The 17,133-nt window shown below is 43.6% G+C and overlaps 1 protein-coding gene across 1 annotated transcript in view; it reads left to right on the top strand.

The window, feature by feature from the left end:
* NEK11 (NIMA related kinase 11) overlaps nt 1-16,665 on the top strand; it is a 124,586-nt gene extending 107,921 nt beyond the window's left edge. The window contains exon 16 of the mRNA XM_026843182.1: nt 16,312-16,665. Coding sequence (XP_026698983.1) covers nt 16,312-16,492 — 181 coding nt within the window. The 3' untranslated portion in view covers nt 16,493-16,665. The remainder of the gene's footprint in view (nt 1-16,311) is intronic.
* The last annotated feature ends 468 nt before the right edge of the window (nt 16,666-17,133 follow it).

Here is a 17,133-nt window from a genome sequence, read left to right as displayed (position 1 = left end):
TTTTCCAAGCAAAAAGGTGCAGACTGACTGTATCTTTCTGAATTCTGATACAGTGTCCTTTAGGTAATCAGGGTAAAAAAAAGTTTCAGAGGTGTTGCCACATCTGATTGCAAAAGTAGAAATCGGAGTCTTTTCTAGTTCCCGTGTATTTGCTTCTGAAATAATGATCGCCTCTCAATGACTGCACCAGAATATGAAATGCTGCAGTTATTCAGCTAGAAACAACTTGCTGCTGCTCCTGTCTGTTTAGCCTTCCCCTACTCAGCTAATGTCGCTCTGAAAAGGGCTTCTGTTGAAAGGAGGGGATGCCTCGTAGGCTTGCCAGATTTCAATTTAATTGGATTCATTCCCCAGAAACAAAGACTCAGAAGTTTTCCAAGTTGAAATGAACAGTGGTGCAAGAAATGGTTTCCTCCTTCTCCTTCATTTTAGTATCCCCAGGTGTGTGTGTGTCCCCTCCCTACAGAGCTTGCCAGCAGATTTGGCAAGCAGATTTGCTTGAGACCACATGCTGAGGAGCATTCAAGCCTTAACTCCAGTGGCATGTTGGGAAGGGAAGGCATGCAGAGGTGACAGTATGTGACAATGTCCTTCCACAGAGCTGCAGATGCTCTGGAGAGGAACGACTCCCAGCTGGGGCAGGAATATGTGTCTGAGCTTGCCCAGAACCGGGGAGAGAGGCCGGCAGGTCTCAGCAGGGTGCATTCAGAAAGACCTCTGAGTAGTTGCCCACTGACAAGCTATCAGAGACAGCGTCCCCTTGCTAACTACAATATCTCTAGTATCGGCACTCTGTACATGTTTCAGACTTTGAAAAGCATTTCAAATGCACTAGCTGGATTCTGAAATGCAGTTCCTATTACTCTCTCATTACTTGTTTTAATTATCTGCTTAAATGAATTTATATTAATTGATTAGATCAAGCCTATTCAGATTGTGGTTCTTCTGTTGTCTTGGTTCCAGTGATTCAGACCAGCTACTATCTACAACTGTCCCTGGCTCTGGATAGAAACAGTTGAGGAAGGATGGACCATCCACTGTGGAGACCAAAATGGTGATTTATAATAACTTGCCAGAATAGGCTTGCTGCTCCTGGGCAGGCTGAGAAACTCTGACCAAATCCAGAATGCATGGCTATTTCTTGAGACAAGATCTTGAGCAGATGCTGGGAGGTAAAGTTGTTGACAACTCCTAAGCACAAGTCGAGCATCTCCTGCAGCCAGGGACAAAGACTACCAGGTCAGAGGAGTAGGACATAGGGATGTGTGAGAAGTAAGCAGTGCCTGAAAATTATACCTTAAGCATTGCAAATGTTTACTGTCTGTTCTCTACATGTACATCAGGCTATTGGATGCAGCCCAGAACAAACTATTTATCTGTCACCTGTCCTTTCTTGAACCACGAGCATTTCAGTCCCTTCTCAGCCCCATGGCTCTTGTCTGGAGAAAGGCAATAGGTATCCTTTCCTAACTGCCCAAGCAAGGAGGTTCTTAATGCTGTAAAACACACAAACACTCCTCCCCACACTGATAACTGGGTTTGAAGCAGCATGTTTACAGCTTCCTCAGAAAGAAGCAAAATGACTCAAGAAAGCAGGTGCCTGACCCATTAGATTATTTTCTGCACCCCTGTTTCAGACCTCAGAATTGGGAAGTGCTAATTCATAGAATCATAAAATCATTCAGGTTGCAAAAGACCCTTAAGATCATCGAGTCCAACCATCAGCCCTACTTTACAAGTATCTCCCAACATCTCATCTAAACAATGCTTAAACACCTCCAGGGATGGTGACTCCACCACCTCCCTGGGAAGCCTATTCCACTGTTTGATCACTCTTTCTGTGAAAATTTTTTTCCTAATGTCCAATTCTTGTTGCTGGTCCTTTTGCTTTATTTGCATGGAAAGTAGTAAGCCACTGTTGGAAAGAAATGTAGTTCCAGCTTCAGCTGGGTGACACTAAAGGCTAAATAAGAAGGGAAAGCTGAGAACACTGCAGCACTGGTGCTGCCTCAGTGTCACACTGCTCACAGATCCTGGGAAGAATTTGTTGAGGTCTTGACATGAATACGCTGTAGATGCAACAGCTTTTTGCCAGAGGTATGTTGGAAGAACTCTATAAATGGCTGCATTTCACTGCTGTTATGTTCAATTGTCAACAGAGGTGTGGTACTCACAGAACAATTCTTCCAAAATCTACGTAGATTATGCAGAATTAGCAAAACTATATCTGTTTTAGGATACTTAGTGCTCTTTCAACAGTCTGTTTTGGGATGGCAGTACACACCCTGGTTCTTGTCGTTTTATTTCAGTAAACAGACTAAGGCACTGCTGAGCACACTCAGCAAGTAGGTCTGCTTTTGGTACCTGTGCTGTTGGGCTCTATGCAACTCCTTCTTCTAGCTAAGTAATGGGCCACTGAAAAAGGCAGCTGATTAACAGCTACACAAGAGACTGGTAAGTCATCTAGCTGAGCTTTAACAAGCCTATACGATCTTCTGCTGGGATTTGGTCAGCCAGGCAGGGGACCTGCTGTGTGCCTGGCCTCCAGGAAGCAGCATCAAGTTTGCAGCCTCTCATACTGCTCCAGTAAAGAAATAGGCAATCGTTAAGGGAAACGTCTTCCTAAAGATTTAGTGCCTGATTCCAAATCTCAGTATTCACACCTCTTCAGCTGCTGCTTAGTCCTGGAAACTTCAGTTTTCAAATGTAACCTATCTGCCAGAACTCAGCTGGCAGCAAGGGCTGCACTCAAGCTTAACGATGTGAGCCGGAAACAAGGAAAAAATCTATTAAATTTCGTTGTCTTTGGCGAGTTTATATTCCCAATTTGCAAAGAGAAATCAAATGGTTGGATGAATATTATTTTTGTTGAAGGGCACAACAAAACTCTAGAGAGATAGGTAAGCAGTAATGATTGCAACTGTATTCTAAAGTAGAGCTAGAACTTAAACTTTTTTTACTGTATTTATCTCTGGTGAGGCAGTTGCTAGGCCAGTTGACTGTGTCCCCCTGCTTTCTTGTGCTAACCTAAATGAAGAAACTGAGATTCACTCTGTGGAGTTACAAGACTTGCAATGATCTGTGCAACTTGACTCTGTGAGCTACTCCTTGCTTTGCCAGCACCCCTCTGTCTGGCCAATGCCCCCTGACACCGGTGCAAAATAAGTATGTACCAAGGCTGGTCCTCTTCACCCATCACTCTCTGTTTGAGCAGATGCCAACAGACACCTTCTCTGGGTTTCGTCCCCAGGGAGTCCTGGGGAAGGGGGGCTTTGGAGGGACTGGGTGATGCCAGGCTAGAGTTGGTGTGGATAGCTGAAGGAATCTCACAGAGCTGTGCTGGTGAAAAGTGTCTGATCTGTGAGTTGCAGCCACATGAGGAGATTGGCACATGGTCAGCACAAACCTCCCTACCTCATCCAGAGGGAGAGATAGGCACTGGGTTCCCATCTGAAGATAAAAACAATCCCGTAATTAAGGATGAAGTGTTTGAGCAGGATGGCACGTACAGTTAGGTGGATGTATTAGCTCAGTTGGATTAATTGGAGCTATATGCCACCTTCCGAGGAAATGTTTGGCAAATTCCCCATGTCCTTCAACCCCCTTCCCCCCCATCTATTTCCCATGACAGCCATCAGATGTATGAACTGTTATTAGCATTGTTGCACTCCATCTGTTCCTGAAAATAGAGAAAAAAAAAATGAGGCTACAAAAATAAGCAGAAGCCTAAAGCATTTTGTTTGGTTTCAGGAGAGAAATGTCTTGGCCCTTCAGGTGTGTTATCATTGTATCAGCTTTCAGCACTGGAAGAGCATCAGCCTTTGCTGAAGTCTTTGCTGTTCAGCTTGCCCAGGTGAAATTATGCTGTTCCTGCTCTCATCACTCTTATTCACTGTAATCCTTGTACTGCTTTAGCCAAACTTCTGAACTGGATTCCTCCTTGCAATAGTGAGGCTATAACTTGCATTGCCCAGCTCTGCATCTGTCTTTCTTGGGTTGCTTCCCCAACATGCTCCCAGAGATTAAGGGTACCTCTTCCAAGGATTTGGAGAGACCTTTGCAAGAGCAGCATTTGTTCTCTCTGATCAGCCAGGAACTCACTCACTGATAGTACAAAACTGGAGTACCAGCCTTTTGCAGCAGCACTGCTGGTTAAATAATGCCTGCTAGGGAAAAGGAGATAAAAGGGAATATGAGATAATGAAAACAATTAATAGGTACCATTCTGAACCACATCAATACTGTTACACTGGTAAAGGAGGATGGATGACTGAAAACCTGTGGTGATAGGGATATCCTAGTATGTAGATTGTAGATTTTGTATCTGCTTTCTGGAAAACATATCTTCCACTCCCAGGAATAAAATTAACTGGGTTTTTCTTGTGAACTGTAAACTATGCCAATGTAAATCGGTGCAAATCCACTGCCTTCACTGAAGTTTTACTGCTTTACGGCAGCTGAAGGTCTGGTTCCACCACTTACTGACTCTACAGACAAATCCAAGAGCTTTCTTGACAAGGTTTGTGAGTCTGCAGCACCTTACAGGTGAGCCTCAAACAGAACCAGAGGAAACAACAGCACAAAGGATCTTTTCCCAAATTTCAGGGCTAAGTCTGGAGCTACTGCACAGGTCACGGTATTACAAACCACCTTTTGTTTCTCCAAGGCTTCATGTCTCTCCGTGTAATCTGAGCTGGAAAATTCAATCTTGCGATTGCCTATATGAAACAATTTCCCTGCATCTCACAGACTCCCTGAGGGTCTGAAGCCTGTGCAGCACTGAGGGCCCCAGAACCGAGAAACGCAGAGGTGTGTCAGGCTGAAGAGACGTTGATCTGGCCCACAGGTGCACACAGCTTTGGATCTCGCAGCTGCGTTTAGCCCGAGGCCAAAACAATGGTGCTAGGGATGCGGGCAGTTATGAGCTTTGTCTTTCTCTTGACATATCATCTCTGCATGAGGCCAGCTGCACGTACATCCCAACAGCAGCATATCTGGGCTCTCCCAAGTTACACAAGCAAAACTTCCTTCCATGTACTGAGCTTCACTTGTAGCTGACCTTAATTCCCCTGTACTCAGTACCCAGCAGCATTACAGACCGCAATGAGGCTTGCAGCAGGGAACTCTGAGGCCAGAGAGCAGTATCTGACAGGGCTACCGGGTCATCACTACAGCCAGGGATCTATATGGGGAGCAAAAAAGAGCAAAGAAGAAAATAATAACAAAAGTAGAGGTGGAAAATGAAGCCAAAATTGCACAGGAAATAACAGCAAAGAAGAAAAAAAATGTTTGAAACAGAGTTTCTGCAAAAGGTCATTTCAAAGGTCAGGCCAGGCTCAGGGAGTCAGCAATGACAGGAATACTAAACATGTCAGGAAATGTAAATACATTCTTTTTCCAGTGTTCACAGAGGGATAATGAGAGCAATGCTGGGGACAGCCATATACTTTCAAGGGGAGTAAAAGAAATAATGAAGGGACTCTGGGTAAAGCCAGGGCAAGTGATAAAGGACTTGCTTTTGTTGCAGCCTGTTAAAGTTTCAGGGCAAAGATTCAGCTCCTGAGGATCTCAGCAGTGAGCAGGGAGAAGCCGGGGCTGTGCTAGATGGACGGACCTCCCTCATTATGCTGCTGCCACTGAGGTCTTGTGGCAAGGTCAGGCAAATGACGCAGGTAGTAATGAGTCAGGCTCCTTGAATTCAGCAGCTAGCAGGTCCAGCCGGATGGAAAACACCCGGAGAAGTGTAATTTGATTAAAAATAGTCTGCAAGGACTAACAAAAGAAGATCATGCTTAACAAATTATATGGAAACTTATTGTTCCTGAAGTGGGTGACATTAAGAGCTGACTGGCAGATGCCGTGGGTGTAATTTACCTGGCCTTCAGTACAACCTTCACTATAGAATAAATGAATACATTAAATTTGCATCTATATAGTCCCTTTTCATCCACACACCACAGCAAAGCACTCTGCAAACATCACATGGGCGATACAAAAGATGCATCTGTGACAAGTTGGAATAAAAAGATTATTGGGAAAGCAGTTCTTGAAGAAGCTGTTGATTGGAGGCATTGGAGGCATCTCTTGTTTGAGGTTCACAGTTCACACTCCGGGCCCATAGTCTGTCCATAGAGAGCCACTTAATGATGGGGGTGTAAGCCCACAAATCCCTTGGAAAACTACAAAAGCGAATTCTCGCTGGCCAACTCACACAGACTTTCCCTCTCCTCAGGGGCAATCCCCAACCAAGGGTGTCTGGGCTGCCTCCTACCCTCTGTTGGCTTTAGAATACACATTGGTCTGAAGCAGCCTCACACCTCCCAGGTCCTGCAGCAGCAGCTGGAACTATATTAGTACATCATGCTCCTGCTGAGGATGGACCATAATGAACAAGTCCTTTAGCAAAATGTCTATAAAAGCTTATTTACTTTTAATTGGCCGCTGCTATAGCAATATTGCACTTCACAGAAGCACCTAAAAGCCTCATTTAGAAATTATAATAATATTTTAATAGGTGATCAGGGGTTTTTTTCAGTGAAACACAGCAAAATTGTTTCCAGGTAGCTGAGATGCAATTTATATTACCCTTATCAATATATTAGTATTTCTTTTTTATTTTTATGAAAGGTGCTTGTTGCACAGTTCGACAGTTGAAAACATTCCTGAAGTTGAACCCTGCTAGCAACCACTTCAAGGCTGTGCAAGGCAGGAGGATGGCATTTTCACACTAAAAGTTTCAAAATCATCACTAATATGGAAGAATTAAAGATGACTTTCGTGGCTTGCTTGTGAAAACACCTTGGAATTCCAAATTGTCATCCCAGAAAAGTCACTATTAACTGCTACCCCAGGCCTGGCACTGCACCAGGGAAGCTGGGGGCTTGTTCTGGCACCGCATCATCATTAATGAAGAGACAGACTCTGCTGTCCATCTCTCAGATTTACTGGTCAAATAATGAGTAGGAGTTTATGGCATATACAAGAAATGGACACTGTGGATTTGTGAAGGTTGATTAGCTTCAGGTCAGCTCCCTCTGAAAACCGCATGTGATTGCACTCTTGTTTTACTGAGGAGGGACTGTGAAAAAATGGAGTAGAAGATGAAATGGGGAAGATGTCTTTCCCCTCCAAGTAGTTTCCTGAATCCTGGGAAACTAAAGAGAGGCAGCAGGAGAAGCCTGCCAACCATGGGTTCAGGATATAGCCAAGCTCTGCAGCTCCGTGACCCCAATTCCATCATAGAGCGCCTATAACTTTGTCCCCCTGCGCTCAGACCCAGGGCACTGTCATGTGTACAGTCAGCCCCTGCCAGGCTGCTCATGGTCTCTGCCCTCTTCTGTGCAATGTAGCCTTTGATGCCTTAGGTAACTAACTTTACAGTAATTGTGTCAGCAAGGATCTTAGCAGAGTGCTGGCATGAGGTCTGCACGGTATTTTGCAGTTCCTGGTTATCGGTTTATCCTGTGGGCTTACAAGCATTTAATTATCTCCAGCACTGCTATAGTCCTGTGCGAGCACAAGGCTATGTCTCTCCACAGCTGTATGTACTGCAAACTTGTATGTGGAAAGAATATCTATCAGCAACTTCGGTGGCTCTAACTAGCTGTTTGCAGCTTTTTAAAACAAAAAGACCTGCCCCTGGTACTTTGTAACTTGCAACCATTTTTTCCTGTTTTAAAACTGTATAAAGTGCTTTGCCAGTATAAATAATAGTAGCTTAAAAATCCATCTCAAAGTTCTATCTTCTTCAAACAATCCTTATTTCTAAAGCATTTACTATGTGAAACAATTATAAGAAATCGCACCAGCAGCCAAAGACAAGCTGTCTCCAGAGTCTGATTTTAACAGATTATTTTGATTAGAAAACACCAGGGAGTGTTAGTGAATGACAACCTGGAGAACTGGTTTATGGCAGTCTTTTCAACAGCTATCTCTCTGCACTTACTTCACATCAATCTTAAATGACTATCTCCTTCAAGGCTTATCTCATCTGCTCCAATTTTAGAAACAACTTAATAAAGTGCATTTATCACCTCTTCACCACATGGAAGCTTGGCTAGTTCTGCCTTTACGTGGTTCTTACGTGCATCTCAACCTTGATCTCCTTTTCCTAAAAATACACTCATCAGCCTTTCGGTGAAGGGCATTTCCTCCTCCATTTTCACTCATTGAGGCTAGCATCTCTGAGCTGTACTCATGCTGTTGCACTAAACTGTTCATTTTTCATAGTTCAGCTTTTAATGAGCATCAGTAATGGTTGTAGCAGGGTGTTTGTGATCCCAGTGCCTTCACGTTTCAACACTGTAAGGCATGGGTCATGGTTGATAGTGCTGTTTTGCAGGAAGGCAAGGTGCTTTCCTCCCAGGCTTCCAGTGCCAGTGCACAAGTTGCTTCAGGCCAAACTCCTGAGATGGAACTGGAGTCTGCCTAAAATCTCAGGTGTCACACACACACACACACACACATATATATATATATATATAAATTAACATCAATATCGTTTAATGGTACTCAGTGTGCATTTTAATGAGACTTGTCTCTGCTCCCATCTGAAACTCCACTGGAAAGACAAGCATACCTTTATGATGGAAGAAAAATATGTTTTGGTAAAATGCAAAGATCAACTAGTGTCTTCCTTCTGCTTTTCATTCTTCTCAGTGGAAATATTTATATTCTTGGTTAGAATGTGGAGCAAGGGGATGTAATTCAGACTGACTGAACTTGCAGGCGCTTTTCATACAGCCTATGGGTGTTTCTCAGTAATTCTGTGTCATGGGCTGGCCTTGAGGCCTCTTCTCTCCAGCCCTTCTCTCAGGAGGGCCAGTTGCAATTTCAGCTTCTGTGCTCAGTCCCTGTCCTTCACTTTGTCTCTTGGGGAGGGGATGGGGATAGAGGGCACCCACCTGCACGGAGGGGAAAAAAAACCCCAATCTTCCATTCCTGTAAGGAGCTAAGCTCCCTCCCCACGTCTGCCTCACATCGAGGACAGGATAATTCCCACACCCTCAGGGCACCCCGACTATCATGGGGCTGCCCTACATGACTGCAGTGATAACTCTGTGGCCTTCCACTGTAATTGGGCTGCTTTACTAAGTTTATTATTTTACTCTTTGATTTTGCTTCTCAGATCATCATGGTGACTTGTTCTCTGCTCTCATACCCAATATTCCACCATTAGTGTTTTGTATACAGCAGGGTCCCTCAGCAGAGTCATGCACTCCTCACTGCTGCATAACATCTCTGCTCCCACCCAAACTCAGTGTGCACTGGAGAGTTCATATGCTTTCACCCTGAATCAGGTCTTGCCTCCATCTCAGCATTGCTTCCACTGCTGTCAGCCCTTCTCTCCCTTGGCATCCTGGGTGGCATGCACATTTGCACAATTGGTGTTCTTTTTTACTGATGTCAACAACTTGTGCCGAATGCTGCAGGTGTGTACTGGGGAGCCTACTCAAGTCTGAGGTGGTTAAATGGTTTCAAGAATAAGCCATGACTGAGTTTCCAGGGGTCAAAAATGGAAACATTTCTCTCCTACGTGATGTAAGTCTTGCTTGGTGTGTGTTCAGTTCACTGTCAAAAGCTACCACCACACACCAGGTTTGTGTGGACTTGCTGGTATCACTAGCATTCATGTTTTTATGCATTGGAATAATTTCTGCAGTGACCTTCTATTAAGTCCTGTATTGACCACTTTTAAAAGAGTAATTAATTCCTTGTGACCCACCAAAATAGAGCAGAGCGTGGGCTGCCTGGTGACATTAACAAGATGATTGAACAACCAGCAGTCCTCTTGTCAAAGCAATAGGAAGGAGGAATGAGCAAGAGGAAAGAGGTAAATTAGCTCTTTTCATGCTGGAATAGGGAGCATGTAATAAAAAAAGAAGTCATTCAGAAATAAATGACTGAGATAGCATTTAATCTAAATCAAAGATATACACACATGCCTATTCTCACACATATTCTCTCTGGTTACAAGTGGTGTGTCCCAGAGCTCAGTATTGGGGCTAGTTCTGTTTAATATCTTTATCAATGATCTAGACGAGGGGATCGAGTGCACCCTCAGTCAGTTTGCAGATGACACCAAGTCGGGCAGGAGTGTTGATCTGCTCGAGGGTAGGAGGTGTCTACAGTGCAATCTGGACAGGCTGAAGCGATGGGCTGAGGCCAATTGTGTGAGGCTCAAATGCCAAATCCTGCACTTGGGTCACAACCCCATGCAATGCTACAGGCTTGGGGAGAAGTGGCTGGAGAGCTGCCAGTCAGAGAGGGACCTGAGGGGTGACTGACAGCCGGCTGAACAGGAGCCAGCAGTGTGCCCAGGGGGCCAAGAAGGCCAATGGCATCCTGGCTTGTGTCAGCAATAGCGTGGCCAGCAGGGACAGGGAAGGGATCTGACCCCTGTACTCGGCACTGGTGAGGCCGCACCTCGATTCTTGTGTTCAGTTTTGGGCCCCTCACTCCAAAAAGGACACTGAGGTGCTGGAGTGTGTCCAAAGAAGGGCAATAAAGCTGGTGAAGGGTCAAGAGCACAAGTCCTATGAGGAGCAGCTGAGGGAACGGGGCTCGTTTAGCCTGGAGAAAAGGAGGCTGAGGGGAGACCTTATTGCTTTTTACACCTACTTGAAAGGAGGTTGTAGAGAGGACCCACCTTGTGTCGATCTCTTCTCCCAAGTAACAAGTGACAGGACAAGAGGAAATGACCTCGGGTTGTGCCAGGGGAGGTTTAGACTGGATATGAGGAAAAATTTCTTCACTGAAAGGTTTGTCAAGCATTGGAATAGGCTGCCCAGAGAAGTGGTTGAGGCACTACCTCTGGAGGTATTTGAAAGTTGTGTAGATGTGGTACTTAGGGACATAGCTTAGCAGTGGACTTAGCAGTGCTAGGTTAATGGTTGGACTCAATGTTCTTAAAGGTCTTTTCCAAACTAAGCAATTCTATGGTTCTATGAAAACCCTGTAAGAATTATTTGACAGAGAGGGAACTGATCTTGTCCCCTGACCAGCACTGGGAGTCATCATTTGTCTTTGCTTTGTTCTCACCACAAAGATGCAAATAGAGGTGAGAAATAGCTCGACAGGAGTCTAAATCTCACGACAAACACAAGAGTAATATTGGGTTACTTTATAAATGTAGTTCAGGTTTATCACTATTCCTGTGTGACAATGTGTTCAGGCTCTCCCTCGCAGGCTGCCTTTCAGGGGTGGTGCATTGGTCAGGAAAGTGTTTTCAGAGAATAGCCATAGTGATCTCCTGGCTTCTCAAGAGAGATTTTAAACCCTTACACAGGCAAGTCAAGGCTGCTGGGAACATTAAAGTCCTGTCTTTGATCTTTCCAGGAAGTCAGTGGTATGTGTCCACGGAAATTCCCTCACACCTGGAAGAGCAGAAACATGCTTTTTTAACTCATTAATTAGCAGAGGTTACTGAAATGTTGGCTAGATTGGGCAGCTGTCAGGCTAACCTCTGCAACAGCAAAGGCTGGAGAAAATGTGCCTACAACCCTCACAGGCCCATAGGGCACTCTGGTTCATGGGGGCTGTCATGCTCCACTGCACATATGCAGAGAGCTGTGGGGCACCAGAACCCAGGCTGCACCTTGTAACTCTGAGGCTACACTGACCTAGGCTGATGGAGCCACCCTGTCAAGCCTGCCCAAGGATAATGCAACATATCTGGGGTTCTCAGTGGCATTATACATGCTTTTTTCAACTCTACTTCCCCTGGCCATCACTGCTCTGAAATGCGAGTTTATTTTTAAAAAAGAAGGCATAGCTGCTCTGATGTTTTTCCACATCCTGCGTGATCCCTCCCTTCAGAGAAATGGAAATAGGTGTTTGGAAGATCCTCCAATTTCTATTAGTGAAACAGCTACTTAAAGCAGATAAGTCAAGCAGTGTGCTTTCAAGTAAATCCATGAAAATCACACTAGTGAAACAGGGATGTGGTGTCCAAGGCTTGGGAAGAATATGAGTCTCCTCCCTCCCTTTGCTTTTCTCACTTGCACTGGCAGAGCCTAGTCCCAGCTCTCACGTGTGTTATTTTGTTCTGATGTGTCACACACAGTGACCAAGGGAAGACTCCTAAGGGCATGCTGACCGACATTTTTCATCTTAGAAGTCTAAAGCCAGAAACCAAAGCCTAAAGCCAGGTGTCTGGGGCAAAATTATTATTTTCTTTAGATTTTCCAAATTGCTGAGCATTACAAAATCAGCAGATGTCAATGGTACTGCAAGTCCTTAGAAAGCGTGTTGCAAGTGTTCACAATCGATGGTACTGTATGTACCTTAGTCTTTGGGAAAAAATATTAAGTCAATTTTATTAACTGTCTCACAAGAAGATCCTAAACTTATGTCTGAAAATATCCTGGTCTTATCATTGGCAAGTCCTGCGTTTTAATTTCTTAAAACTACAGGACCTGAGTATCTTCATTCCGTTTCTAAGCCTAATGGTCTATTAACATATGTATATCCTGAAAGTAGAGAGGTAAAAGAATATACAGAATCTTTCACCTTTACTGTGTGAGTAAGAAAGAGTACTGTTATCTAGCTTCTCATGAAGGCTCTGATGTGTACAAGGAACCAAAAGCAGAAAATGGGTGGAGAAAAGGCTGTGTCTACATTAAGAAGTAATGCAGTGCAATAGGAGTAGGTCTGTAGAGTGATGGAACTGGTACCAAGGACCAAAGCTGGCCCTATCCATCAGAATACTTTACTTTGGAAGACCTCCAATCTGGTCCTGTCAATGACCCTTAGAGGCTGGAACTCATTAGGCACGTCCCACATTTTCCAGTTTAGTTTAATCTGAAAGAACTCCAGTTTATGCATTCTGTACATTCTGTAATAATGCCATAATCTAAACCAATACATGGGAAGTGATGACAATCCATGAGTGAAGATTTGCCTTAAAAGTTCTTTCTGATTTGAACTAGAATTCGAACCAAAGCAGGAAACCCCCCACACTGATTAGAGGAGTGCATCATGTATTTTCAGTCCATACCCAGTTCTCACATCCAGAAAAAAAAAAGTGAGGAAAGATAAAATTCACAAGTTTGTTCAGCACTTGTTGCAGCATCTTCTGTGTTTTCTGATGCACAAATGAAGTGGGAAGCCTTCACTTAAAGAGGTCTTGGGGAGTTGTCTATATGGAAAGCTGCATGCTGAATTCCAGGAGCTTGTTGTGATGCTGCAGAAGCAGAGATAATCTGTGACACTGGCTTTTTAGCTTAAAAGTATGACTAGTTAATAAACACTCAAAAGGTTATTTGACAAGAAAAGTGCAATTTATGTTCAGGTTCAGCATTTATATTACAGTTTTCTCCCTTCTTTATGTATCCATTCCTGTTACCATCCATCTGATCTCCAAACAGAACAGGTGAAGTTGCATCCCTACTTCATAAGACTAAAGCAACACATATTGCACTGGTGAGCATTAAATATCAATCTTTTTATGTCCTTCAAGAAACCCAGAAAACCTCTGCCTGTAAGGATGTGAAAAACTGTTAAAACAGAGAAGACAGATTGTGGCTGATGAGGGGCTGTAAGATGAGTCCTCTCTTTGAGAAAAGACCTAATAAATTAAAGGTGACTTACAAAGCTTTCCATTTGAAAGGAGATAAATTCAGAGATCTGTCTCACCAGAAGTGTGCATACCAGTGAACTCAGAGCCTGTCTGCTCACGAGGGCAGAGGTGACCTGTCTCCATCTTCTTGCACTGCAACTTCTTACCATGAAACTAGGCTTATGCCCTCATGAATTTGCCCCGAGTCCTCGAGTTTCATGTGGCAAAACATCCCTGAAGGACTTGACTGTTTCTCCAATGTGGTTTCTGATGTAGTAGCATCTCCTGAAAAACAGGTGCCGCCTGATGCTCAAACATCCTCACATGCCATGGGGACAGCAAAGCCAGCCTGAGCAGCTGGGTCAGTACTGAAGGTAGCAGTGCATACTAAGCTCCATGGGGCTAAAACCAGTTGAGTTTTAAGATAATTTGTGGCGTCAGCCACTGGAGAGCAGGTGCATATTTTGGTCAAAACCTGGCTAAAGCACTTAAGATAAAGCTTGCCTCCCTGCACAGCATGGCAGAAAGAGGAGAGGGAAGTCAAGAGCAAGGCTGAGCTTGGCTGGCTGGGTGTCAGGGTCTGCACCAGTGCCTGTAAGTATTTTCAAAACAATTCTGCAGCAAACAACATTAAAATTCAGACCCTGCATGTGTTTCATGGATCACAGAATAACAGAGGTCAGAAAGGAGCTTGGGGTCATCTGGTCTCACCTCAATCTACAGTAGAGATAACTCCCAAATCAGAGCTGGGCCTTATCCATCCAGGTACTGAAAAATCTCAAAGGATCAAAGCTTTAATACTTGACCTCTCTCACAGTGATTTTTTTTTTTTTTTGGTGTGTCCTCTCTTTCATCCTCTCCTTGCTGCAGCCTATGTCCACTGCTCTTAAAGTTTGCAAGGAGGCAGTGTTGCCTCCCATTCAGCTGTTCCTCCACCACAGAGCGACTCCTCATAGTTGGCCAAAACCCCAGGGCTGTCCCAAGTACAGGATTTTGCATCTGGTTTTGCTGAACTTCAGGATATTACAGCCAGGATGTGGTCCCACGGGTCCCCAGACAACCTTTTTTAGAGCAGACCTCAGCTAGTATAGCTAATGAAGGCTTACCACAATCAGCAGCAAAACCATTAGGATCTGTCTCTGAATTTAGAGAAAAGTACTAATGGCAAGGCAGTCCTCTAGAGGATGACATGAAAACGAAAATGGATGTAAAAAAAAAAATACAGACTGTCCCAGTCCCTTCAGTCTTTCTTGGATGTAGAGGCCTCAGAACTATGTGGAGCTTATTCACTGGGTACCAGTTTCTAACAAACCGTGACTGCACACAAATGAAGGCTATACTTTAGCAGGGCCTGAACCTGTGATCTCTGAAGCAGAGACCTCTAACACTTGTGCTCAGAGGAAACCACTTGTGCTTTGGAACACAAGGAAAGCTGTCCACTCTCTGGGACCAGCCGCTTGAGGGAGCCAAGATGACATGCACTAAGAGCCAGCAGATTATATAAGCATTTTCAGTGTTTTAGCTGGAATCGCTCACTTTTTCTGTAATGCAAAATCTGTTGGGTCAGAAAGCTCTGAGAGCTTCTGTCTCAGATTTAAGTGCTTTTAAATTTGGCTTCCAAAGAAAGTCTTGCACAGTCGTGCTGTGTTTGTGTTTAGTCTGTTCCCTCTAATAACTTTTGACGGCGTCAACAGATTTAGTAGCTCTCCAGAAGCCTTAACATTAACTTTCTACAAATTGCATGAAACCAAACAGAAAATAGTAATGAAAATAGATAAAGTGGGGTCCCTTTATGAAATCAGATAATATAGTCGGAAAAAATACACAACTTCTTGGCCCAAAAAATTTCCTTCAGATTTAAGCCTACTGTCTCTAAACATTAGGGACTCTACAGAGGAGAAATTTATAGCTTATAGGAAAGCAGTTATATGCTGTAGGAAATCAGGATCCAGGGGTAAAGGAGATACTCGTTTAGATATTTGCCAGTGATTTTTTCAGTATGATTCCCTTTTTTCCCCACAACTCCTTCTCCCCAAGACCCAGGTGCTATTTTTTCCCATCTCATGAAATCCAGCTGCTACCTTAATGTTAAGCCAGCATTTTTAGGAACTATGACTCCAAGGAGAAAGCTCAGAGACTTAAATTGTCCCAGTTTTTTTGAGTCCATAGAGCCAAGGGACTTCAACTCTTTTGGATACCATGAGAAATCTTGCCTCTCCTAATAGAACTTTTTACAACCCGATTCAATGTTTCAGCGTGAAAGTATCTGCAACCACCTCAGTGATCCTGTGTGAGGGTGGTGGGACCTTGTACCGTGGTGATCTTGTCCCTAAAGGGCTAGGCATGACAAGAGCAAGGAAGAGAGAAAACTGAAAGTCAGGGTAAGAGACAAGGGGAGGCAGAGCAATCTAAAAGAGAGGATTATATGCAGTGCTTACATAACACCTACAAGGACCACCACATCCCTCCGTCTCCAATTTCAGTAAGTTGTAGTCTTCTGTGGGTGTGTTATGGACAAGTTTTTGCGAAGGCTCTTAAAGAAAAATGGTAAAACATAGTTCAAGTTTTGTGAACCGTTGTCATTAAAATGCTGCTCAAATTTCAAAAATGATTGCTACAAGCCTACAGAAAGTGACAACACAACCCTTTGATTTTACTTGTAATTCATCTCCACGCATACTGGGGAATAGTGTTAGCGTTTTGGCAGCAGTGTTGCTTTATGAGCGCTCATCTGAATTTCTTTTTTCTCCCAGGTGGATTTATTTCTTGTCCACATCAAAATGCAGAGACTGCTCCATCCATCAGGTCCATGGCATGCAAAGGAGATATTATCAGAATGCGTCTTACATCCTGGCAGGGAAAACTCAGCATCAGCAGCAGAGGCATTCAGCAAGTGGACAGAAACAGATACCTGAAACGAAGTTTTCTTATTAACAGATGCTGTACCAAATAAATCAATAAATTAAAAAATAATAACAAATTACAGCAATGACATTGCTATACGCTGAAATACAACAGTAGCAAGTCCAGCCTATAATGCCACTTGACTGTAAGAATAACCTTAGAAAGACTCCACCTGAGGCTAAGGATAGGATTAACACGTGGCAGAAAGTTGATAATAAACAACATGTCTCTTGCCCAGAACAAACCTTTCTTCTGAATAGACAGAAGGTGTCAATTTTAAGTGCATTAAATCCATGCATTTTTAAAAAAGACTTAATTTTGTAGTGCATATATGTATGTGTCTCTTTCTCTCTTCATATACATAAACATATATATAGGTAAACATACACACACATATATTTCTTTCCTCGGCATCACGAAAGATGGAACGGCCTCTATGTAAAATACCTTTACATGAAGATTTAGGGTGTAAAAATCTGTCTCCCAGCAATCCCACATACATATTGCAGAAGCTGTTGTGAAGGAGTAGAAGTAAGCATCAGTATCATTCACTTTCTGTTGTCTTGCCCTTGTATCCAGGAAAAAAATGTGTCTATATTTAGAAAGTAGAATTAGCACTGAAGCAATTTTCACATCACTGGTCCTTCAGCCTCCTCAAATATTGTTTGTGG

Source organism: Athene cunicularia, assembly GCF_003259725.1.
Source record: "Athene cunicularia isolate RWA chromosome 2 unlocalized genomic scaffold, athCun1 chr2_part1, whole genome shotgun sequence".
NCBI classification, from domain to species: domain Eukaryota; kingdom Metazoa; phylum Chordata; class Aves; order Strigiformes; family Strigidae; genus Athene; species Athene cunicularia.
Note: the sequence above shows the minus strand (reverse complement) of the source record. Positions and strands in the feature narration are given on the sequence as shown.